Source organism: Daldinia vernicosa (assembly GCF_022497035.1).
Source record: "Daldinia vernicosa strain CBS 139.73 unplaced genomic scaffold F5Y00scaffold_5, whole genome shotgun sequence".
Classification (NCBI taxonomy): domain Eukaryota; kingdom Fungi; phylum Ascomycota; class Sordariomycetes; order Xylariales; family Hypoxylaceae; genus Daldinia; species Daldinia vernicosa.
Genome location: NW_025953921.1, coordinates 125,424 through 148,188, shown reverse-complemented (window position 1 = coordinate 148,188; position 22,765 = coordinate 125,424). Strand labels below are relative to the sequence as shown.

Below are 22,765 nucleotides of genomic sequence, written 5' to 3'. Positions count from 1 at the left end.
AGATTGGGCTACTATGCAGAGCCTGGGAGTAACTATTACACTTCCCTTTGAGAGTGCCTTGCACTGCCCGTTAGATAATTCTTTAAATCAGGTATGGAGGTTAGGTAGGTAGCCATGTATATATAAGACGATCGCAACCCCTGAGTTTTTAGGGGGGGAATCTAAGATATTAATAGACATACACTATTCCATTTACCAGCAATCCCATGGTCACAAGCAGCCTTGAATTAACTTCAAGGCTCTTAACCAATAGCACTGGCACTGATTACTGTCATTCCGACCTTGAATTATCCCGATCTTGTGTATCAACCATTAGCCATGCACCCCTTATACGATCAACTTCCACTTGATCCCTCAAGGAAAGAAACTCGCTTCTTAAGAATACTTTACAACGAATCCTGCGATGAACTTTGCGCCGAACTATACATAGGGCCTCTGGACGAACATGTCCCGTCTTTCAGAGCTATATCTTATGCTTGGGGTGATGCTAAGCCAGAGACATCTGAAACAACGCGTAACTACATCAACGTCAATGGCCACAAGTTCGAAGTAGCAAACAATGTTCACACCATTCTCAAGAGAATCCAGGCCAAGTTCCAGTGCAAGAATTGCGCTATGCATCCTCTGGATGTGTGGATCGATAGTATCTGCATCAACCAGGAATCTAAGCCCGAAAAGAACATGCAGGTACCATTGATGGGAGACATATACTCCAAAGCGTCTCATGTTATAGTGTGGCTTGGTAGCGGGAACAAGTATACTGACTTAGCGGTTAAGGTGATGACAAGGCTCGGTGCATGGAAAGAAGGGTTGAAGTACATCGACAAAGAGGATGATGATAAAGCGACACTCGAAGATATATACTCGTACAACCGACAAATTCTCGTCAGTAATTTATCTTCATATACTCCTATGGCCCCGCTCCTCGATGGCATCCTTGAAATGCTGGCAAGTGGGTGGTTTCGTCGGACGTGGACGTTGCAGGAAGTCGCACTGCCCTATGGTGATCTGTGGCGACTCCTCTATCGGCTGGGACCATTTCATGTGGTCGTACCATATCCTCAGTACGGTTCTGTTGAGACATCAACTCGACGGGTCAGGTGTGGAGCTTCCTAAAGAGCTCCAAGGCTTAGAGGATAAACTCAAACGCCTCCACGATCTTAGTCATGAATATCATCCAGATGCCGCCCAAGAGACCCGCAACCTCTATCAACAATTCAAAAGTCAAGGGGGTTGTCTGGATAGACATGTATATGCCACGCGTATGCAACTAGCTAGCGACAGGCGTGATAAAATATATGGACTACTGGGGTTGACCTCCGAGGAAGTCCGCAGGTCTATCTCGGTCGACTATGCCAAATCAGAAGTGGATGTCTTTATAGATTTCTTCAAATATTCTGTGCTCTCGAAATTTGGATTTCAGATACTATCGAGTGCGAATGGCCCGACAGACATTCCGGGATGGCCAACCTGGATCTTTTGTTCTGGAGAAAACTCAAATCGAATATACAATCAGATGATTAGGGAATATTATGAGCGTTGCTCGCTGTATAAAGCGTCTCTGGGATTGAAACCCATTTACGAGCTTATTACCTCCAATCGAGGTCTCGTGGTGTATGGAGTCATCATTGATGAAGTTTCCGGGATAGCAGATACCATGTTACCACATCCAGATCCAGAAGTAAAGCTCGTGCGGTTTAATGATGACTTGATTTTCGACTTCTTCCTCTCAACTGGTGCACCGGACGAAGGCGATTTGGGCCAAGTTTATTGTCCAAGGATTCCCGAATCAGCATCTAGACATTCAGACGAGGTGTATGCGTATGTGGAAGCAGTGCACTCCGCTTCAACTGAACGCTATACGCCCTTGAATTGGCGCTTTATGGACAATGCGGATATTACCAAATTGTCCCAAGATCCAAAAGTCGGGAGAATAAATAGCTGGGAATACAAGAAGCAAAAACGGATGGAGGAGGCTCTATGGCGAGTCATAATTGGAGATAATCTATCGGGGGATGAAGATAGCGTTGACGGTATCCCAGCTCCTAGGTCTGCTATGGCTACTGTTCTGACCCAGGGTTACAATCTAATCAGACACAGAGTTCGTCCTCATTCCAGCTCTGATCCCGACTCTGATCCCGACCTTGATGATGATGATGATGATGATGTCGGTTCTGATTTTGGTTCTGATCTAGGCTCTGACAGCTCTGCAAGGATAAAAAAAGCAGTAAACTACAAACATATGGTAGCGGAATGTCAAGGACGTATGGTACATAATCGACGTGCCTTCCGAACCTCCAACAGATTCATTGGTTTTGGCCCCGAAATTATGGAACCTGGGGACAAAGTCGTGGTGATTGCAGGTGCGGACGTTCCGTTCGTTTTACGGCCGTGTGGAACTAGTTTCTCCTTGATTGGGGAATGCTATGTGGAAGGGTTAATGCAGGGGGAACTTTTCCAACAGTACCCGGAGTTTGAAAGGGGGGAGGAATTTCTGATGAAACTTCAACGATTTACGATTTACTGAATAGGAGGTCATGACTATGTGGTAGCATAGTAGCCTACGAAAGACGCACAGTACGCAGCTACTACTACGGATTTTCTCATTCTAGATATCTCACACATTTAATTATCTTCCTAGTATTTGCCCATCAACAGTGGGAACTCTCATTGCATTAGTTGTTAGAAACTTCAGAGGCCTGTCACTCTTCTCAAATGTCTCGAAGATGTTCAAAATACTAAGCATATGCATCTTATGTCCTCCGTAACTCTGAATCTATGATACGCATTTCGACTCCGTACAAAGCAGCGAATTAAGCATCTATGTCAAAGTATCCAGTACCTCGTTATATTCGTGTTACATGAGCACCAATGTCTTAGTCGTCTTGTTAGGAATACCTTATCTTAAGAGGTAACCATTAAGGTATTTCAAAACGGCCGGTCATGCCATGTATCTGAGATTTATATTATGATTATCGCGTTTACATCAAGCGTCTGTACTATTCCAAAGACACCTGACCTAAGCACTTCGTCTCAGTGATACTACCTTAGGTAGTACCCATGCGTAGGTAGTACAACTTAATGAAAATAATAAGTTAATACACTTACATATAGACCTAGCGCGTATTAGCAGTTTATCGAGTCTCAGCAAAGTGGCTTATTTGTAGGTGCCTAACCTAAGGCTGAGGGAGTCTTAACGTAAACTCATTTCTCTCTTTAACCTGTGTAGCTAATGAGCAACATACCAAAAAACAAGTTGAAAGTTGCACTATGGAATTATTTGGACCACGCGTGGTAGAAGATGCGCTTCGCTCATTCCAGTTCGCAAGACCAGGCTACGACGGCGACGCGGGGCAAGGTTTTTTTCCGGCGGCTCAAGTTCTAGCCTGGGCGTCTGATAAAGACAGGGTGCAAAAACCCTTGGATGTAGTGGGAGAACATAGGCGTGGATGTCTTTATCGCCCGCTTATAGATCCGTATGAAATAAGAGTCTTGGAACTGAAGCCGGGGATTGGTAACGATAGACTCTATGGTACTCTACATCACTGCTCCATTGAGTATGGTTTAGGTAGGTAGTTAGTACGATGTTTGTCATGCAGGAGTATTCCTTCTAATTTGACGTTTCCAGATATTCCCGATACTCCTACTAAACTTCTACGGGGAGGGTATACGGAGTGGACCAGAACGAAGTTTGCCTTGACCATGAACCTACGAGAACCCGTATGGTACACGGCTTTAAGCTACACTTGGGGCAATGGCGTATTTGATCGGGTTATTGAATGTGATAGCTTCAGTAAAGCTATCACCGAATCACTCCATGCTGCACTTTGCCAGTTTCGAAGACCCGATCAATCAGTTATGCTGTGGGTTGACCAGATATGCATCAACCAAGACGATCCAGAAGAAAAGAGTGGGCAAATTCCGCTTATGTCGAGGATATATACGCATGCGTTGAACACGATCGGTTGGTTAGGGATGCCGACTCCTGAAACGGACAATGTTATACAACTTCTAGAGGAGATAATTTCGACATTACGATTTATTCAATCTGTCACATGTCCGGACGACTTTGAGGGACTCGATCTTCCCACTGCTGACTCTATCCTCTGGAAGGAGTTATGGGACTTTCTTTCCCGTCCGTGGTATAAGAGGCTCTGGGTTATTCAAGAGGTTGGCTTCCCCGACTCCTCACTCTTACCTTTCCCACAACTACCAAAATAAGAAATGCTAAATCTAAATTCGGAGTAGATGACACTTTCATCAGACTTGTGGCTTATGTGTGGTAGCCATATCACAACGTTCAATATTGTCTCACACGCATGCGTAAATCTCTTTAGCTGTGGCGTATCTCGCTGGCTGGATCAAACATACACAGCAAACGGGACCGACGACCATTGTAAGTGGATACATAATATCAGCATTGAAAAAGATGATATCGTACACGGCCAGAGGGGCCCCTTATTCATCCTTCTACGTCATACGCGAGATGCTCTCTGTCGGGATCCTAAAGATAAAGTGTACGGCATTCTTGGTATTTCCGACTCGTCCGACTTGGAGCCGGTGAAGATCGACTATAGCGATAACTATTCTGTAGCTAGGCTGTACCATGATGTGGCCTTACGAAAGCTGAATCAAGACTCCTATCATGAGACCATAAATGAGCTACTACCCGTCGTCGATCATAGCAACCCACAATCCGCTCTTCCATCTTGGGCACCTGACTGGAGCCAGCCGCGACAGACGGTTACAATAGGGGGTAATAAATCAAGCTACGCGATATATAGCGCGGCGGGAGATAACAAGGCCACCTTCTCAATCAATGACAATAAAGATACCGAGCTAAACATACTAGGGACCTTCTTCGACACTATATGCCATCGCAGTCGCGTTTTTACCAGCCCGGATATCACAAACCGAAATCCGCTCACAGAAAACAAGGACTTGCTCACGTGTATCGGATTATGCGAAGACCTGAATGAGTATCCAGGCAGCAGCACAGTCTTCGACGCTTTCTGGCACACTTTGGTTGCCGATAAGGACGATGCTGGTCTGAGGCGAAGTCCGGATTCATTTGCTGAGATATTCAGTCTTCTCTTGGACGAGTCGTCTGGTAAATCGCCAACTCTGTCCGGGCAGACGTACACGGCTCGCCAGAAGCAGCCTGAAGGAAAGGGCAAATTGACGCTGGCTCACTTAGGTACCAGAACTCCAGGACGGACGTTTCAGGAGGTGCGCACTGCTCTATATAATGCAATGCGTAGTCGGCGACTAGGAATCACCCGTCGAGGTTATCTAGGACTGTTCCCTAGAGAGACGCAGGACGGCGATACTGTCTGTATCCTGAAAGGCTGTCACGTACCGTTTATTGTACGAGTTTCTAACGCCGCAACTGTTCGTTTGGTTGGTGAATGCTACGTTCATGGAATTATGCGGGGTGAAGCTATGCATACGGAAGGCTTTAGGTGGGAAACTATTACAATCATTTGATAAGGTGCTGCTACTTTACGTCGACGTGGTTAAGGATATGAATAGTGAGTAGGTTAAGGGGTTATTGATACACTACTATAAAAATAGGGGTAATATAGTGTATCAACTTCCTTATCCAAGGTCATTTATGAGATATGATAAGTCGTTCCCCAATCCCCGCCCTCCCCCATGCTGATGTAAGCTTTCCCATGGGGTAAATCCAGCCGAAATTTACCCCAAGCCGACCTTAAACCGGCGGAAATTTCCTATTTGAGCATTTAAACTTGTCTCGGCGGCGGCGTTTGCGCTTTATCAATTCCAACAGCGTGTTGCTCCCTGCATACCACCACTACATAAACGGTCTCCGGTCGTCGCAGTGGAGCTATTATTCAAACACATTTTCCTGCTGTCCACGAATGGCCGTGATTGGCAGATAAGACCCTTACAGTTCTTTGCAGGTAAGTTTTAGTGGTTACCTACGAATGGGGTAGCACCTCTTTATGTAGTTGGTAGCCGGCCCGTTGTCTGGGGATGCTGGGGTCAGACTACCTCATACACCGATAGGATCGTGAAATGCTTTCTCCAGCGTCATTTCTCAGAATGTTCAGCGTCATATAACTCGCCAAGTTGTCACGTAATACAGGGTATCCCACCACTACGAATTGATAATTATTAAGCAGCCAACCCTCCCATTTTTATCAGTCCTCTTACTATATACATTTTTCTTCTTTTATAAGCAACCTATCTTTGTTCCTCTAAATCTCAATTAACTAGTTAAGTCTTATAAGAAAGATTTACCCCGAGGTCATGAGATAAGTATCCAAGCAGTTATATAACTATTCAAAAATGAGTTCTTCATTATTTGGGTCCCTCGTCCAAGTCGAGTCCACCACGATCCGGCACGACGAACATCTTCTTCCCATAGCCCCCCAGAGGGTAAAATCAAGGACATACCCAGCGGTCCCCCAGCAAGACTCGATTGAGTTGGAGCCCCTTCGACATCCTCTCAACAATGCTGGCATTCCTGGTACCCCGGGCCCCGCCACTCCCAGAGAGGAGACGGACGTTGAGATGAGCGCCCCAGGAACCCCGGTCGGACCAACCGATACCTTCGACGCTCTCCCGACTCTAAACGACCCGCCTATGAACAAGTTCCGTCTAGCAGCCTGCTGTTTCCAGAGCTTCGTGGGCGGATTAACCGATTCGGCACCTGGTGCCCTAATTCCTTACATGGAATCGTGAGTAGACTTCTGCCCCATGCTATGCTAATTCTTTCCCAAGCGCTCGTAAAGAAAAGACCGAGCATAGACTGACCGAGGTGAACGCAGTTATTACAATATTGGATATTCCGTAGTAGCCCTTATCTTCATCGGCAACGCTCTAGGATTCATCATGGCCGCGCCATTCGTCGACCAGATCCGCCAGCGTCTCGGGCGAGCTAAGACCATCGCTTTGGCGCAGCTCTGCATGGGCATCGGGTATATCCCCCTGATCTGCGCGGCGCCTTTCCCCGCGGTGGCGGTCGCCAATTTCTTCATCGGCTTCGGCCTCGCCGTCCAGCTCGCCATCGGCAATGTATTCTGCGCCAACCTAGCCAATAGCACCACGATCCTCGGGGCTTTCCATGGAAGCTATGGTATTGGCGGTACGATTGGACCGCTCGTTGCGACTTCCATTGTATCTTCTGGTGCTATCTGGAGCCGGTACTACCTTTTGACTCTCGGCCTTGTTATTTGGAATGCCGGCTTTTCGACCTGGGCTTTCTGGAATTACGAGAAAGATGTTGGCGGCAGCGATTCGAACTTTCTATCCGAGACTAGCTCGCGTGGTCTGGACCACGTATCAACTATGCTTATTACTTTCAAGTCGAAGGTCGTTCTCCTAGGGGCCATCTTCATCTTTGCGTACCAGGGAGCTGAAGTGTCTATCTCGGGATGGGTTATCTCCTTTTTGATCTCCACTCGCGATGGCAACCCTTCGTCTGTCGGTTACGTGACGTCTGGCTTCTGGGCTGGCATCACGCTCGGGCGGTTCGCCCTCTCACCCGTCGGCTCCAAAATCGGCGAGAAGCTATTCGTTTACATCATCGTGGCCGGGGCTGCCGTCTTCCAGTTACTAGTCTGGTTAGTCCCTAATATCATCGGCGAAGCCGTGTCGTTGGCTATCGTGGGGTTGCTTTTGGGTCCTGTCTACCCCTGTGCTGCATATGTATTCACGCGTAACCTCTCGCGTCGCGAGCAGGTCAGTGGTATGAGCGTCATCAGCGCTTTTGGTAGTTCTGGTGGCGCCATAGCGCCGTTCACTACGGGTCTCTTAGCTGAGGCTGCTGGTACGTTCATCATGCACCCTATCGCTATTGGTTTGTTTGCCCTCATGCTAGTATGTTGGTTCGGGCAGCCTGGAATTAGGAAGAGGACGGAGTAATGAAGTATGCCAATACCACATATTAACTAGCCATATTCTATACGTAGATAGATAGGACGATGGCGGAATGGTTTTCAGGCGAGGACTGCTTTGGGAATTATACTGGTTACGTCTTCAATAACGAATGTCCACGTTACTACTACAGTCCCATGATAACACACAGCGAGCCTTGTGGATAAATTATAATAAATTATTATTTAATACCTAAAATCATTCATATTTATTTCCCCCTTAGCCCCTTTACCCCGTTTCTTAAGCTAGATAAGGTACATTTGTGAATTATCTTGTCAATGGACAATTATTTGATAGATTTTCTCCGATAGCAAGGATACCATATATCATCAGTCACAGAGGGTGGGTAGTCAAAGCTGCAAAATATTTTTTTAATATTGTTAGGCGGCGCTTACATGTCATCGAATAATATTAAGCCCGTCTACCTGTCTATCCGTTTGTCTAAAGATAATATCTATCTGCACACTAAATGCATATGCCATGTTGTTGGAATATTTCGGGATGATCAGACCCCAGGCTGAAATCTAGAGATAAAAGAGGGAAAATATTCCTCTGGGAATATGAAGGTTCAAGATTTACACTCTTCCCTTAGCCGCTTCCTTAACAGTGATCTTGCCTTCGACTACGTCCGCAACAACCTTGTGGATGTCGGAGAAGTCGTTGAAAGTGACAAATGGCACCTTCTCATTTTCGCAGTACGTGACGAGGTCTAATGGGTTAGCATAGCGTCTTCAGAACCTTAAGAGTCGTTGGAATAAAGGGAAACTTACCTCGTCCGGCCTTGGCGAATAGTAGATCGGTTTCCTTAGCAGCAGACAGGTCTGAGACGCCGTCTCCGGCGTAGAACATGATAGGCCGCTCCGGTAGCGCAGCATACGGTCTAATTTCGAGAGACTTGTCGTGTCCAAAGTCGCTGTATTAAGTAGAAAATGTATATATTAGCTACTAGTCCCTAACATGGAGCTATTTTTGTAGGTACATATGCTTCTAGGAGTTTATTCGTTTTCCGAACAAGACACAAAATACGAAATTTAAAGTGTTTAGAAGACAATGGCGTAGAAAAAGAATGGAAAGAAAAGAAACTTACCTGTCATCGTGGTACTTGATGTTCCAGCCATTCTCTTCGTTGATGCTCTTGCCAGGCCTAGCCTCAACGTCATTGCTGACGATCTGCATATGCTGGACGGCATCCTCGCCAACAAGGTGGGCGAGTAGAGCACGGATGATGGGCTGCATGCCACCGCTTAGAACAACAACAGGGACATTGTTTGCACGAGTCCAGGCGAAAAACTCGGCAAAGTGAGGATCGAGTTGAATATTCTTGAGTAGAGTGGCAATGCACTGGTCGTAGGGGGTCTTGATGCTATCCATCATCTCCTGGAAGCTATCGCGGAACGTGCGCTTGCCAAACAACACGTCGTGGTTGCCCTTCTTGCGCAGCTCAGTGCCGAATCCTAGGTTATCTGTCATAAAGTCGTTGCTGTCCTGCAGCGTGATAGTGCCGTCGAAGTCGGTGAAGAAGATGGCCTTGGGGTTAGTACGCAACGCGGGAAGCGCACTGTTGACCCCATTGGTGCCATTGGTGCTGGTCGTTTGGGCCATGATGTCTGTATATTGTTTGATGTGATTTTGAATCTATCTAGTAGTGTAGATGTTGTTGTTGACTGTATTTTCTCTAATATGTATCCAATTGTTGCTCGTCTCTTATACTCTCTATCTTGTTTGTATATGAGAGATTTTGATCTAATATCTTAGGAAAAGGAGTGACGTCACACGGTAAATGAAGGGTCCTCTGCGTGCTGCGCTACCTTACGTCTAGCAAACTCGTGAAAAAAAGATGGCCGAGTTGCGAATTTATAGATGTTTACTGTTCAAATAAGAAAAGGAAAGAAAAGAAAAGGATGAGCGAAATAAAGTTTCCCAAGGGTCTGCGCCAATGCCAACACCGACTCCAAACACATGCGACAAGCAAGAGCGATCCGCGGGGCTCTTTCTATGTAGGTATGTATCTGCCACACTTCTGCCCCTCCATCAAATTTGTCGATCGGCGATGCTTTTCTGCCAAAAAGGAAAGGGCCCCCACTGAGGCTTATTATCGATCTTGGCAAAGCTAGGTACCTAACCTTATGCTTTAGTGTGCGTTATAAGTACTAAGTACCTAGGTATATGCACCATAACTGGCTGCTTATGTGCTTTAGGTCGTAGCTACCAGCCATTGCCCAACTGTGGTCCCGGTAAGGCGGTGGGCGGTACCTAGGCAATAGGCGGTAGTCGGATAATTCCCGGCGCTATTTCAACTTCTTTTCTCGGCCGGACTACACAGCGTCATATTCTGTCCCGTCCCTTACCTACTTTCACCATAGATTGATAGATTGATCACACGCCAATTCAATCGCAGCAAAGAGGAAGGGTAGCCCGACCCATCCTCTAGCTTGCCTTGAAATGTCGACTTCGAGGGCCTTGAAGCCCATTTTCGGGTCTGGCTACCGGCTTCTTCTCGATCAATTGGCACCTCGGTCCACGAGGAAGCTCGTCTCGAGCCGGCCACCCCTGACATGCCCGACCTGCCGGCATAGCTCCGTTCTTTTTCTAAGCCGCCAGCTTCGCTTCTCTTCATCCTCGTCTTCTTCCTCCAACTCTACTCCGCCGGACCCTCCTAGGAATGATGAAAGTGATAAAAAGTCTACCGAAAATGAACCTGTTTTCCCCTTCTCCTTCATCGAACCACCTCCACAACCGGAGCCCGAATCGACACCGACACCGACACCGAAACCCCCGCCACAGCAACCACCGCCACCCCCTCCCCCGGAAAACCACTCCAAGGGGAACCCCGAGCTCCCCTCGGCCCAGAATTCTCGGCGCTCCGCTCTTAACCGCTCTCTCAGCACGTTCATGGACCGCGCGCAGACGACGCTCTTCGCCGCGTCCCAGCGGATTAATGACCTGACGGGATACTCCGGGATCGAGACGCTAAAGTCCCAAATCAGCGGTCTCGAATCCGAGCTTGCGGCCGCACAGGCTCGGCTACACGCTGCGCGCAGTGCCTACAAGTCATCGGTATCCTCGCGGTCCGCGACGCAGCGAGAAGTCACGACGCTACTGGCACGGCAGAAGATGTGGTCGCCGACGGACTTCGAGCGCTTTACGGCCTTGTATCGACAGGACTACGAGCTGGACGCGGACGTGGCAGCACGGGCAGCCGAGCTCGAGGAGGCGGAACGCGAGGTCGAGCGTCTGGGCCGTGAGCTGAGCGCCGGCATTTTGAGCCGCTACCACGAGGAGCAAATATGGAGTGACAAGATCCGCCGCATGAGCACCTGGGGTACTTGGGGCCTTATGGGCGTCAACGTCCTCATGTTCCTCGTTTTCCAGTTCGGTGCCGAGCCCTGGCGTCGCCAGAGGCTCGTCAAGGGTTTTGAGGAGAAGGTCCGCGAGGCTTTAGAAGAGGAACGCCGACTTGAGAGAGCCTTGAGGGGGGCCGAGAAGGAGAGGAGGAGGATAGAAAAGGAAGCTGCCGCCGCTGCCGTTGAGACCACAGTTGCAGCCGAGGCAGTCGACGCTGAACCGGCTACAGTGGAGTTAAAACCGGAAGAACCAGCCGATGGTATCATAATAGGGCCGCCGATCACATCGTGGCGAGAGTCACTCTCGAATCCGGAATGGTGGAAAGCCGCGTATGCCGACTTATCAAGTGATAAGAAAGTCGCCCTTAAAATGCGAGATATTTCTATAATAGCGCTCGAGGGCGCCGCCGCTGGTGCCGCAACCATCGGTACCATAGCCGCCATCATATTTATCCAAAGATCTTAGAATAGAGCAAATTATTGAGGGTATGTACTCTAACTTCAACGCCCACAGCTGTACAATACGATACCCCCCCAAAAGACCGCCCCCTATCAGCACACCATGTACATTCACCTTGTATATAAATTCGAAGAAAAAAAAAGAAGGATGACGTTTACATTATCTGCTGGTCTAATTAATGGGAACAAGCTACTATACGTCGGGGTAGACTGCGATAGCATCTGCTTGCCGCTCCTCGACTAAAAATTCTAAATCGCGCCCAACAGTAATCGACTTTTTTTGAGTATTCGCCCAGCGAATGGCATTTCACGTAACGCCTATGTATCCGTGGCACGAGTAGTAAGTACGCCGTGGCCTATAGTGATATCGACCGTGCAACATTTCTTTCTTGATCAATGCGCCTCGAACCAAGCAGATCACCTCGCCGTCGCATACCACGGATCCTAGGGCATAGCAAAACGATTGAATCCTCCGCTCAATCCTGGGATTTATCACTGCTGCTGCTGTTCCTGTCCTCAAGTTCTAGTCTTGGCGCCTAGTCAAAATCCGCCGTGTACGAGAATCCGCGGAACTCTTCTTGCATAGCTTGCGAAAGCACTATAACTTCATCAGTATGAGCGACTTATGGGGGTAAACACAATTATCCTTACCTGACTGCACCGGCGTCAAAACCGGTGTAACGCTAGTAAATTCTGAATCGAAATTGCTGGTATCCGTTGCGTTCTTGATCGTGGGCATGAAAGGAGGGGCCACTCTCTTGTGATAAATATCATCCCATACGATGTTTCTGAAAAAGGGCTGACTCATGACCTCCTGAGCATCAGTTGGCCCGCTTCCTAATCGTTGGTCGGGGTCTCTCGTGAGCAGTTTCTGTAGGATCGAGACCGATTCCCTGGGCATGTGGATAGGATAGAGAGGCTCATCTGCAAGAATCGCGTCGTAGATCTCGTCCTCGTCTTCACCTCGGAAAGGTGATTGTTGTAAGAGCATCTGGTAAATTAACACGCCAAAAGCCCACCAGTCTACCGCTCTGCCGTACTTCTTATCCAGTAATATCTATCATGATGTTAGAGACAGTATAGAGGCATACGAGGTGAAGGGCACACGTACTTCGGGGGCCATGAACTCGGGTGTACCGCAGAAAGTACTAGTAGTAGAGCCATACCACATGTCCTCTTTGCAGAGACCGTAATCTGCAATCTTGATGTGACCATCTAGCGTAAGTAGGATGTTGTCGAGCTTGAGATCGCGATAAATGACGCCGTTCTCATGGAAATACTTAAGTGCTAAGCAAACTTCAGACGCGTAAAACCTACGGAGAATGTCAGCAAACATACTTAAAGGGATCATAAGCCTTGGAACCTACTGTGCGCGTTTGGTGCCAAATTGTCCACGCTGGATATGAAGCATCAGGTCACCGCCGCTAATGTACTCCATGACAAAGTACACCCTTGTTTCGGTTTGGAAACAGGCATGTAAGTTAGTCAAAAACGGATGGCGTTCCCTATTCGCAATCAGGAATACCCTTTTCTCGGATCGGATACTTTCGACTTCGTCGTTTTCGATGATAAATTCCTTCTTTAGAACTTTGATAGCATAAAGCCGTCGTGATTTCTTCGTTTCCGCCAGCATAACCTTACCAAAGTTACCCTTACCGAGGACTGCAAGGAAGTTGAAGTGGTCCAATCCAATACGCTGACCAGTCCCCGGGTCAGTTGCGGAGGGCAAAGGTTTCCTTGAAGGGGGCGGCAATGTAGTACTCGATGTTAGTGAAGGGGTTTCCTGTACTGGTTGCGGTTTTGAAACCGGTGCAACAGGAGGGTACATCTGCTGTTGCTGTATTAGAGGTGGTGGAGATTGCGGCTGTTGGGCCGGGAGTTGCTGTTGCTGCGGTATTTGCGGTTGGCTTGGAGGATAGTTGGCAATATTTGCATACGCTGCTGGGTTATACTTCGGCTGCGAAGGCACATTGTAGGGCTGGCCGGCTGCGTACGGATCTTCTTGAGCGTCTACGGTCCCGCCATAGCTACTACCTGTCCTACCAGAGGAGTAATCTCCTGGGCGACCTGATGTAGAAGCTATAGAACCGCTCATAGCAGCTGTAGCAGCGGCAGCGGCAGCGCTCGAGCCGGATGAAGTACGATCAGGATAGATGGGCCTCGTCGGCGAGGTCTGGCTAGTATACATAGCTTTGGCAGCATCGGTCGCCTCTTGAGAAGCGATACTAGTCTGGTAGGACGGTGCACCATGAGGGCTATAAGGTGACATGGGACCTGACGATGCGCTAGTAGGGCTAGACTTGCCCTGTCTAAGGGTCTTATCAGTCAACGAAGTCGCCTTTTGTTGCCTCTGTTTTTGTGATCTGATGCCTTCGAGGATCTGATTAGCAACAGCCATACTCATACCGCAGAAGTCCGGTACAAGATGGACGCAGTGAGCATGAGCTGTGAGCGCGCACTCTATAGAAATATTAGCCATATTCAAACAACTAAGGGGTAAGAGTAGGTATCGATCGTACCGGTACACTTTCTGCAATTCTTCTTTCCAAAAGGTAGTATATAACCACAGTGACAACACCAATTAGCGGTGACATTCGAAAATGCCGCAAACCTATGGGGAATACGGTGATTGATTTTCTCCTCATCTGGATCTGTTTCGGCGTTGCTTTTACTAATACACTTTGTCACCACGCTCGAATAACATTTCGTATGGCAGGTATATTTGCAGTCCTCGCACTGCATACCCGCAGAGTATTTGAGAAAATCGCCGCAAAGGGCACAGCGCATGATGTTGTAGAATTGGTGTTGCACGAACTTGTGTCCGTACATCTCGTGTACCTCTTCTTTGCGTTGACGAATAGCACCCTTTCGCCCAAGGCCAAGGTCCACGTTTCTGCGGTCCTTACTTTGTTTTATGAAGTTAAGCGATAGGTGAATAGCACCTGTAGGCTCTAGATTAAACCACGCATCGATCGGTTGAGAGGTAACTTGTGGCACCGCTTGCGGCCCAAACTGCTGCTGCTGACTCGGTCCAGCTAATCCAGGGGATGCAGGTCCGGCACCAGCTTGCGGTGGTTGTTGCGGATCCATTGGGAACTGAGGCGGGGGCACTCCAGGGCCTCCTCCCATCCTATCGGCAGATACCCAACCAGAGTTGCTGACCTCGGCCTCGATTCTCTTTTTTCGCATCTCTTCCACGATATCTGATATCCGCACCCATAGCATGGCAATGGGTAATGCATGTTCACCTGGCTTGTCATAAACCGTAAGTTCGATCTCGTTCGCCTTGTCCACCTCGATATTATGGTATTCGGCTTCCCATCGATCGGTACGTGATACCCTTGTTCGTGCAACGACGTTGTCCTCGACCTTAATAGCGATGAAGGTTTCTGGGCCTCGTGAAAACCGCCCGGTACTGGCATGGTCCACATCTCTCACCTGAACAATTCGAATGGTAAGCTGCCCGGTTAATGGCTTGCGTAGGTTGGGCATATTGATACTGTCATCTGCAAAGATAGACTTGTTAGCGCAGAAATATAACACAAAAACTGCGGAGCGGGCAGCGAACCGTCAGGAGAGTCGGCGGAATCCAAATCATCTATATGAAGTTCTTCGTATCTCTTGAGTGCCTGCTTTAGGAGATGAATCTTCTGTTTACTCTCAACCCTCCTCGCTGCGGCGTCAGCTTTGCTTTTGCGATCACCTTCCATGCCGTAGAGTTGAACCATTTTTTCCACACCCTTGAGATATTGCTCCTCGACGTTAAGCTTAAACTGGATTTGAGAGAGCATAAGTTGGATTCGAGGACCGAGATAAGGAGTATCGTATTTAATAAGATCTAAAGACAAATAAAAAATTAGTTATACAAGTTTTATTATAGGGGCTATGGTAGAGCTCGCAGTGACAGTAGCGGGAGGAGGAGGAGGGGTGACAAACCTAACTTGGTAAAGTTTGGCCTCAGTTTCGGAACCGTCGAAGTTGGCCCTGGAGGGGCGTATGGATGCCGCGGCGGCATGATATCTCCATGGCCGCCGATTTGGCTATAAGGTAGTGAGCCATAAGAGCCCTGATCGCCGGACCACGCGCCAGCATCTTTAGGCGGGGGTGGTGGTGCTCCCTCGCCCTCACGCATATCGAGACTGCTAGGACGCAACGAGCCGGGTGCGGTAGAGCTTGAACCGATGCTCATGCTATCTACACCCTGTCCCAGACGCTTCATCTGTAAATCTCGAAGCTTCTCTTCGAAAAATTGGAGATTCCGACGGCCCTCCCGCATCTGGCTATCGAGACGAGATCTGACATCGTCATTGTTGGTCTGCTGTCGCATAGAATTAGCAGCATTGATCAGAGCTTTCTCGCGCTCGATCTTTTTATAAATATTTGCCATGGCCTCTTCGTCGTTCATGGTGGGCAGCCGGGTTGCGCGTCGTCACGCGCGGGACCAAGTAGGTATGTAGGATGTATGTACTAAGACTTGTTGTTGTTGTGCGAGTGGAGGAGATGTTAAGAGGCAGAAATGCGGGCGGCCCGAGATAAAGCTGGAGAAAAGCTATCTCACAACTCGGTACACTATTGCCCACCTAATACTGCCTTATACTACCTGTACTGGTAGCAACCGGCAGGCCCAGGGCATACACTACCCGTAGCGCTAGCGTTAGCCTTATAACAGAAGCCAGTTGATATTTGGATTGAAGCAAGAGGTATATGTAGTTGTCGGGTTGGCGTGTTGTCAAAGAGCGGGTAAGGAGCAAAAGATTAAAAGATTAGGAAAATTGGGTAGTGCGATGTCGTCAGTGTCAAGTACGCTACCTTAGGTAGTAGGTAGGCAGTAAGTAGTAGGTAGAGGTAGGTATTGCCTTGTGTCAATGGCGGGGTTTTGTGTCTCGCATACGCTGATACGGCAGGCGCAAGTCTATGGGTGGTCCGTGTTGAGTTGAGTCCCACTGTGGATTTATGGATTTATGGATTGAGGATTGCGGTGCACTTAAATAATTCAAGATTGTTACTTGTTATCAGTTGATAACCCGATGGGCGCCCTCTTTTTCTAGTATTACCCCCAAGTCTCGTATTATCATTTGAGTTGAGGGTTAATAAGATAATAAGAGAGGAATGTCGTAACTTTTTCGTCAAACCTCGAATACCTAAGTGGACAATTACAAAAAGAAAAAAGAAAAAAAAAATAGATAAGGACGGGGAAGACGAGTGCCACCGGGAACCTCGAAAAGGAAGCGTAATGCCGTAATGCATACCTAACCTATTTCCTACACACATATACAAAGTGCGAAGCCGGTATTTGTTGATTTTATTTATGTCGGTGTTGGCCGTCTGCGTGTCATCGGTTTACCAGGTAACCCAAGACACAGACAAGTGAGCGATTCGGCCTATCCAAAGCCAGCCTGCCTCCACAACAAGAATCAATCCCCAAGTTGTTTGTCGCCTATTTGGGATCATTTGCAGCTCGGAGAATTCAAATAGAACGGCGTATAAACTTATTGAAGAGGGAAATACCTAACATTAGAAGGTTAGGTAGGTTAGAATAAAATAGGCGTCTGGGGAAAGCAAAGTAATATCAGGCGAGGTGAGATCAATCGATTCTAAAACAGCCCACGTTCCATTTGAGTAGGAAGTTGAGACTTTCATATTAACCCATTATGTAGGTATAAGGTGGGAGGTAGCTATATATCTCAACTACCTACCTAGGTATCTATTCGCATGTCATATCTGGTACTTGTGCTGTCTGCGTAAACTCGACGACCGCACCCTAAAGGGTGCTGCGCTTTAATTAGGCATTAGCCCTTGTAATTGGGGATAGCGTACAAGGATTGGGGCGAATAAGAGGCTATTCCCACCTTCTTTAAATCCTGAAAAGGAAACAATATTTTCATAATATTATGAAAATGGATGAAAGTTTGAAAATACTTTTAGGATATATGGGAAGCCTTCCCATTCGGAAGTACTTCGGATCAATCCTGAGTTACAGGGCCAATCCTTAATTAAAGCGCAGCACCCTTTAGGGTGCGACGGGCGAGTTTACGTAGCCAGCACTAGTAGCATACCTAGGTAGGTAGTTATTACTATCTACATATCACCACCGCACGGCTTGCATTCGAATCTACGGTCAGAACCTGCAACATAATACGAGATAGGCAAAGATCGCCATATTTGTACATGTGTGGAGATGCGGGTCAAGAGTCGCGGCTCACATACATAAAACTATGTCAATATTTGATATTGATCTTGCCCTACCGGTGTAACCATTGGGCATCACGAAAACAACAAGACTCTCTCCATTTGTCAGCTAAGCAAATGGGTTGCGCGTCCCCCGGGGGTGCTGTAACGCAAAATATACATACCGGCGATTTGGGGAGCCGCTTTCAAGGAGTGACCTGTCAAGTCAAAAGTTGATACAGGGCGGGGAAGAAACAATATCCCCCAGATATCACAACCATCACAATCTAGACGAGAACTTAACCCCACCTTACGTACCTATCAACTTGTCATGATCAGAGATGATGCCGCGGTTATTATACGATTCGCGAGTTCATCGAACCAAGTCAAGATTTCACACATGACACACTATTTCATTTGATGCCATGGACACATTGAGTTCCAAGATATAGCCCAAGCTTTAAATAAATGATGATCCTTGATGCCCAAGGCTGTAAACTAACGTAATAAGTTCTTTAGATTCAGATCTCATATACAACGCAGTCCGGGGGTATCAATAGTATTAACATCGCGAGCCAAAACTGCTCACAGCTATACAGACACGTCTTATCTCATTTGATCTCATACAACCAAGCGCAGGGTATTAGGACATTATGAAATGCTAAAAACAGAAATTGCCTTGTTGGTACTCTTCCATCATGACGCTTGGCCAGGTACAGCCGAAGTAGAGGGTGCGGCCTTTTCGTTATTCGGGTCCGCTGCGGGCTGGGCTGGTAAATAGGAAGGCTGCGGTGGTGCCGGTGCGTAAAACCCGGCGAGACTTTGGTAATTCTGTCCGACCGGGTTGGCTCGAGGGGCGGTTGGTGCTACGGCACCGGTCCCGTTAGGAACTGGACCAAATCGCACTTGTCCCGCTTGCAACTGTTGTGGCGGTTGCGGAAACGACTGCATCGGCACCGGATACGGATAGTAAGGAGTAGTACCTGGTGGTGGTGGCGGAGGTGGGTAGTACATGCCTCCCGCCGATAACATAGGTGGTAGAACAACGCCTGCAGGCCTCGTCATATTCCGTTTGTGCGTATCGATGCACGCCATGACGAAAAGAATGAAGTGATCGATGGTGGCCAAGCCGAAGAAAGCAGCTACGGCTTGGATCATAGGCAGATACGCGCCGTTGCTGTACAGCCCGATGTCATCGTGACAGTAGCTGTAACTATAATACGAATAGCGCTCGGTTTCCTCCTCGGCACATTCTCTGATAGTAGACTGGACGGAGAGGGAAATCACAACCGTAAGAAGAACAGCGAATACACAGGCAAGCCAGAAGCAGAGGTGTAGGGCAACGTGTGCCCCTGGGTGAATTCCTCGTTTAACGTCACTCCGTGAGCGAATACCAAAGGTGATTAACTCGGCGCCGTTCCATAAAATGGCAGCGATGCTAATAGGAAGGGCATACAATGCCATGCCTTCGGCATTACCATCATCGCCAAGGAAGGCGCATGACAAAGCCAGGATTACGATAGCGAAGATAGTTGAGAAGACTGTGAGAACGAGCTTGGCGGCTGTCCAGGACTTTGAATAAGGAGGAAGGGCTCGAATAGGCTGCGCACACTGATACGGCTGGGGCTGGTAGGCATATGGCCCATAAGGTGATGGATATTGAGGATACGGTTGTGGGAGTGGCTGCTGATGTGCAGGCGATCGTGGTTGAGCAGTTGGATTTCCTGCTGGCCTAGCTGGTAACGATGGTGTTCCCCCGTTCACGGGCTCTTCAGGCTGGTCCCTCGTTACCGGAGCTGCTGTAGCGTTCTCGTGGGTCGCTGAGGCCGGGCTGCTCACGGACGAAACTTCATTCTCATCTCTCGTTTCAATAGTCGGCCTCGGATTCTCATTCGAAGCCATCTTGGTAGCAATAGTAATTAGCCACAATATAAGAGGGAACTAATTATATTAACTCAAAGTTGAAAGCAAGAATAAAAGTAAATGCGCAAAGATTAAAAATTAAGTAACTATAATAAATAAGAACGATCGGATGGAAATATTTCCAGGAATGTAACGAACGACGACGAGCTGGATGAGAACTCCAGCACGAGAATAGGCTGACGAGAAACGGAGAGATAAATCGAAGGGGGAATCTTTCCGCCTTTCATTTGAAAATAAACGAGAGCCAAGCTTTTCAGCCCTGGTCATCTTGCCATCAGGCCATTAGCGTAGGCATGTTACATGTCTACCAACGTCGCCACTATATACTATTTATATAGTTACATGTTCTTATAATTACTGGATAGGTACCTGCTATACATGACTAGTAATTAGTTAGTAGTTAGCTGGTGTTGTTTCTGTTCTTTTCTGCAATTCTAGACAATATTTAGACAAACAGGCTACCTTTACATCTCGTAAAGAGCATCTCATGATCAAGATAGTGACTCACTAATAATAGCCCAACGGTAAGTAACATCGAAATTGTGATCTAGGCAGTTCTTAAAATCCGACAATGAGATGGAAGTCCCTAGTTCGGATTTTAAGTTGCGGCGCAGCAATTCAGCCTAGAACTAATTCTATTCTAGATCGGCCCTAATCAGGTACCTAGATCAGGTACACAATGGGCTAGACTGCAGAGGAGGGAACCTAAACATTGGAAACTAATGCATGCAACTAGAACGACTTTGCACCAAAAGGAACGATATTGCAGGAAGTTAAAACATAGTCCAGGGGCTTAGAAAATAGATATGCAATATGAAGAAATTATTAATATGAAAAGACACTAATCCCCTAGATAAATTCAACTTCATGGATCATCCTCAAGTCGGTCTACTACATATTTACATAATCTCATACAGTAAAGGAGATGCCAAATCCTACCCGTGGCGTCTATACAATTTCAATGTTCATAGTATTCTAATTCTCCTCAGTGTTTCCTAGCCAACTTCGACCGAGCTCGAATTCTCGCACCGAAAAAGTATAAAACATAGACTAATGCTACAAGGCCAAATGAGATGAAACCTAACGTCGCCATCGCCCATTTAGCACCTAGATTATGAAACATGACGATACCTGCATTTCCACGTGTTAGAGTCGACCCGGAAAACGCTTTGCGATGGAATCACTCACCTATATGGCAACAAGCAGCCGCAATCAGAAAAGATGGTATCAAGAATGCAGCTATCGCCGACGCAGCAACATTAGTATATGAATCAGCAATATAATTAAGCATACTGAGCCACAGTAACGGGTCGCAGAAACCCAATAGACCACCTGCTATTACGGGCGACCAAAACGACACGCTTCCGTCACAGGTAAAAGCGAACCATAGGAGAGATATCGGGAAGCCCCAGACGAATAAGAGCGAAGTCAGGAATCTTGCTTCTGGGCGACCGATACCACCGTTCCTCATACGGTCGCGCTTGTAAAACCAGGTCTGAACCGGCACAAACGCGAACATGATAGTTACGCTGACGACGAAATTGAGAAATGTCAAATCAGCTGACATATACCTGGTCTCGTTAGAGTCGATACCCCTCTAGTGAAGATGGGAGATGCTTACGATAGCCCGTTATTAACTACGAAGACATCAAATACTCCATCTAGATATAAATAGAGCAGCCCATAAGCGAATCCATTATAGATACCCAAGAAAGTGACGATGGGCTCGGTCAGCATAATGCGAAACGCCATCGAGGTGACAAACCGTATTTCCCGAAGGACGTCAATACGTTCTTCCATAACAGCGAGCTCAGTTGGATCCGATGATTTGTGTGCCTTGGCCGCTTTACTAATGACCACCCGCGGTAGTGTTTCTGGAATGAAGCACATGATGATGGCAAAACCACCAGCGATGATGACGCTGTCTGAGGTCAGAACGAAGTGTCCTTAAAACTCGCCCGTTATGGAGCAAGTTGCCGAGCGCAGACTCACTTGATCCAGAATATCCACGGCAGTCCCAAGTGCTCGTTCTCAGCAATCAGTTCTCCAATAGGAGACCCTATGCTTGGACCATAATTTGCCGACATCACAAACAGCGCCATAGGCTGGCCAGCTCCATCCAAATCGCCAAACAGATCAGCAATAGTGCCGGCTACGTTGGAGAGAGCCGTGCTCCCGGCGGCTCCGCAGAGGAATTGAAAGATGATCAGCATCGGTAAGTTGCGCGCCAATGCTGTGCCGATGTTCAGGATCGCATAGACGCCGATAGACACCACATAAATCCATTTTCGTCCTCCGATATCACTAGAAAGTACTATTTAGCTTTTATGAAAAAGGCTCGGTCTCTTATTAATAACAATACCAAGGGCACACATACGATAGAGGGCCTAAAAATGCTGGCCCGACAGCTGTCCCTACGATGAACATGCTCTGACCAAGAGCTACTACTTGAGTAGACCCGCCATACTTCTCCTGGACGAGAAACTCGGCGCTGACGTAGGTCGTGGTCGAGAGGGTAACGAATACTTGAAGCAAGCAGTAGACGGCGATGATGGGCCATTTTTTTATTGAACTCCAGTGAATGGGGTGAGATGCGCTACTAAACTCGACTTTCTGAAGGGCAGAGAGCGCCACATCTGCGTCCGAGTTAAGGGCATGTGCAGTCGGTTGCTCAGCCTTCTCTTCCATTCTCTTTGCGATAGCTACGTGAGGATCGCTTCATCTGACGAATTCATGAAGAGATTTTGGCTACCAGCTAAGAAGCCGAGAACTATGCGCTATATTACGTACATATCCACTACTATCGGCACACTGAGGAACGGATGTCAGCAACCTATGATACCACATCGAAAGCCACCAGGAACAAGGGGATCTACGAAATGTTCCCTGGCCCACCGACTCGGACCCAATCAGATATCCCATATGCTTATCATTAGAATGGGTCGCCCTGCCAGATTATGTAGGGGTCT

At 47.7% G+C, this 22,765-nt stretch overlaps 8 protein-coding genes across 8 annotated transcripts; 4 read left to right on the top strand and 4 right to left on the bottom strand.

Annotated features, from left to right (window-relative positions):
* Window positions 1-318: 318 nt before the first annotated feature.
* Window positions 319-2,527, top strand: F5Y00DRAFT_258015 (heterokaryon incompatibility protein-domain-containing protein; the record flags this gene model as incomplete). Its single annotated transcript, XM_048010634.1, has 2 exons — window positions 319-889; window positions 954-2,527. The coding sequence occupies 2 exons, from the start codon at window positions 319-321 to the stop codon at window positions 2,525-2,527; spliced, it is 2,145 nt and encodes a 714-aa protein (XP_047868686.1).
* Window positions 2,528-3,270: 743 nt separating this feature from the next.
* F5Y00DRAFT_272408 (heterokaryon incompatibility protein-domain-containing protein) lies at window positions 3,271-5,540 on the top strand (the record flags this gene model as incomplete). The annotated part of the gene is made up of 3 exons (XM_048012967.1): window positions 3,271-3,568; window positions 3,629-4,170; window positions 4,249-5,540. 3 exons carry the CDS (start codon window positions 3,271-3,273, stop codon window positions 5,485-5,487), a joined length of 2,079 nt encoding a protein of 692 aa, XP_047868685.1. The 3' UTR covers window positions 5,488-5,540.
* A 997-nt stretch (window positions 5,541-6,537) lies between these two features.
* On the top strand, window positions 6,538-7,890 carry F5Y00DRAFT_250981 (MFS general substrate transporter; the record flags this gene model as incomplete). Its single annotated transcript, XM_048009788.1, has 2 exons — window positions 6,538-6,704; window positions 6,795-7,890. 2 exons carry the CDS (start codon window positions 6,538-6,540, stop codon window positions 7,888-7,890), a joined length of 1,263 nt encoding a protein of 420 aa, XP_047868684.1.
* A 587-nt stretch (window positions 7,891-8,477) lies between these two features.
* On the bottom strand, window positions 8,478-9,504 carry F5Y00DRAFT_258012 (HAD-like domain-containing protein; the record flags this gene model as incomplete). Its single annotated transcript, XM_048010633.1, has 3 exons — window positions 8,478-8,611; window positions 8,673-8,815; window positions 8,990-9,504. 3 exons carry the CDS (start codon window positions 9,502-9,504, stop codon window positions 8,478-8,480), a joined length of 792 nt encoding a protein of 263 aa, XP_047868683.1.
* A 676-nt stretch (window positions 9,505-10,180) lies between these two features.
* On the top strand, window positions 10,181-12,345 carry F5Y00DRAFT_154282 (Mdm33 family-domain-containing protein). The gene has a single exon (XM_048004582.1). It carries the CDS (start codon window positions 10,345-10,347, stop codon window positions 11,710-11,712), a length of 1,368 nt encoding a protein of 455 aa, XP_047868682.1. The 5' UTR covers window positions 10,181-10,344; the 3' UTR covers window positions 11,713-12,345.
* Window positions 11,977-16,387, bottom strand: F5Y00DRAFT_154248 (uncharacterized protein). Its single transcript, XM_048004581.1, has 7 exons — window positions 15,642-16,387; window positions 15,274-15,543; window positions 14,225-15,211; window positions 13,073-14,165; window positions 12,817-13,018; window positions 12,357-12,762; window positions 11,977-12,303 (listed from the first exon to the last, which is right to left on the bottom strand). The coding sequence occupies exons 1-7, from the start codon at window positions 16,108-16,110 to the stop codon at window positions 12,242-12,244; spliced, it is 3,489 nt and encodes a 1,162-aa protein (XP_047868681.1). The 5' UTR covers window positions 16,111-16,387; the 3' UTR covers window positions 11,977-12,241.
* Window positions 16,388-18,291: 1,904 nt separating this feature from the next.
* Window positions 18,292-20,201, bottom strand: F5Y00DRAFT_154225 (uncharacterized protein). The gene has a single exon (XM_048004580.1). It carries the CDS (start codon window positions 19,773-19,775, stop codon window positions 18,570-18,572), a length of 1,206 nt encoding a protein of 401 aa, XP_047868680.1. The 5' UTR covers window positions 19,776-20,201; the 3' UTR covers window positions 18,292-18,569.
* A 580-nt stretch (window positions 20,202-20,781) lies between these two features.
* On the bottom strand, window positions 20,782-22,484 carry F5Y00DRAFT_258008 (MFS general substrate transporter; the record flags this gene model as incomplete). Its single annotated transcript, XM_048010632.1, has 5 exons — window positions 20,782-20,927; window positions 20,985-21,367; window positions 21,418-21,717; window positions 21,789-22,100; window positions 22,174-22,484. The coding sequence occupies 5 exons, from the start codon at window positions 22,482-22,484 to the stop codon at window positions 20,782-20,784; spliced, it is 1,452 nt and encodes a 483-aa protein (XP_047868679.1).
* Window positions 22,485-22,765: the final 281 nt, after the last annotated feature.

What these genes read in the sequence shown, in the direction of transcription:
- F5Y00DRAFT_154282 (XM_048004582.1), top strand. Translation starts at nt 10,345, where the DNA reads ATGTCGACTTCGAGGGCCTTGAAGCCCATTTTCGGGTCTGGCTACCGG.
- F5Y00DRAFT_154248 (XM_048004581.1), bottom strand. Translation starts at nt 16,110, where the DNA reads ATGAACGACGAAGAGGCCATGGCAAATATTTATAAAAAGATCGAGCGC. An exon ending in GCCAAACTTTACCAAGTTAG is followed by an intron (nt 15,544 to 15,641) that starts GTTTGTCACCCC and finishes ATTTGTCTTTAG; the next exon opens with ATCTTATTAAATACGATACT. An exon ending in TTCCGCCGACTCTCCTGACG is followed by an intron (nt 15,212 to 15,273) that starts GTTCGCTGCCCG and finishes CTATCTTTGCAG; the next exon opens with ATGACAGTATCAATATGCCC.
- F5Y00DRAFT_154225 (XM_048004580.1), bottom strand. Translation starts at nt 19,775, where the DNA reads ATGGCTTCGAATGAGAATCCGAGGCCGACTATTGAAACGAGAGATGAG.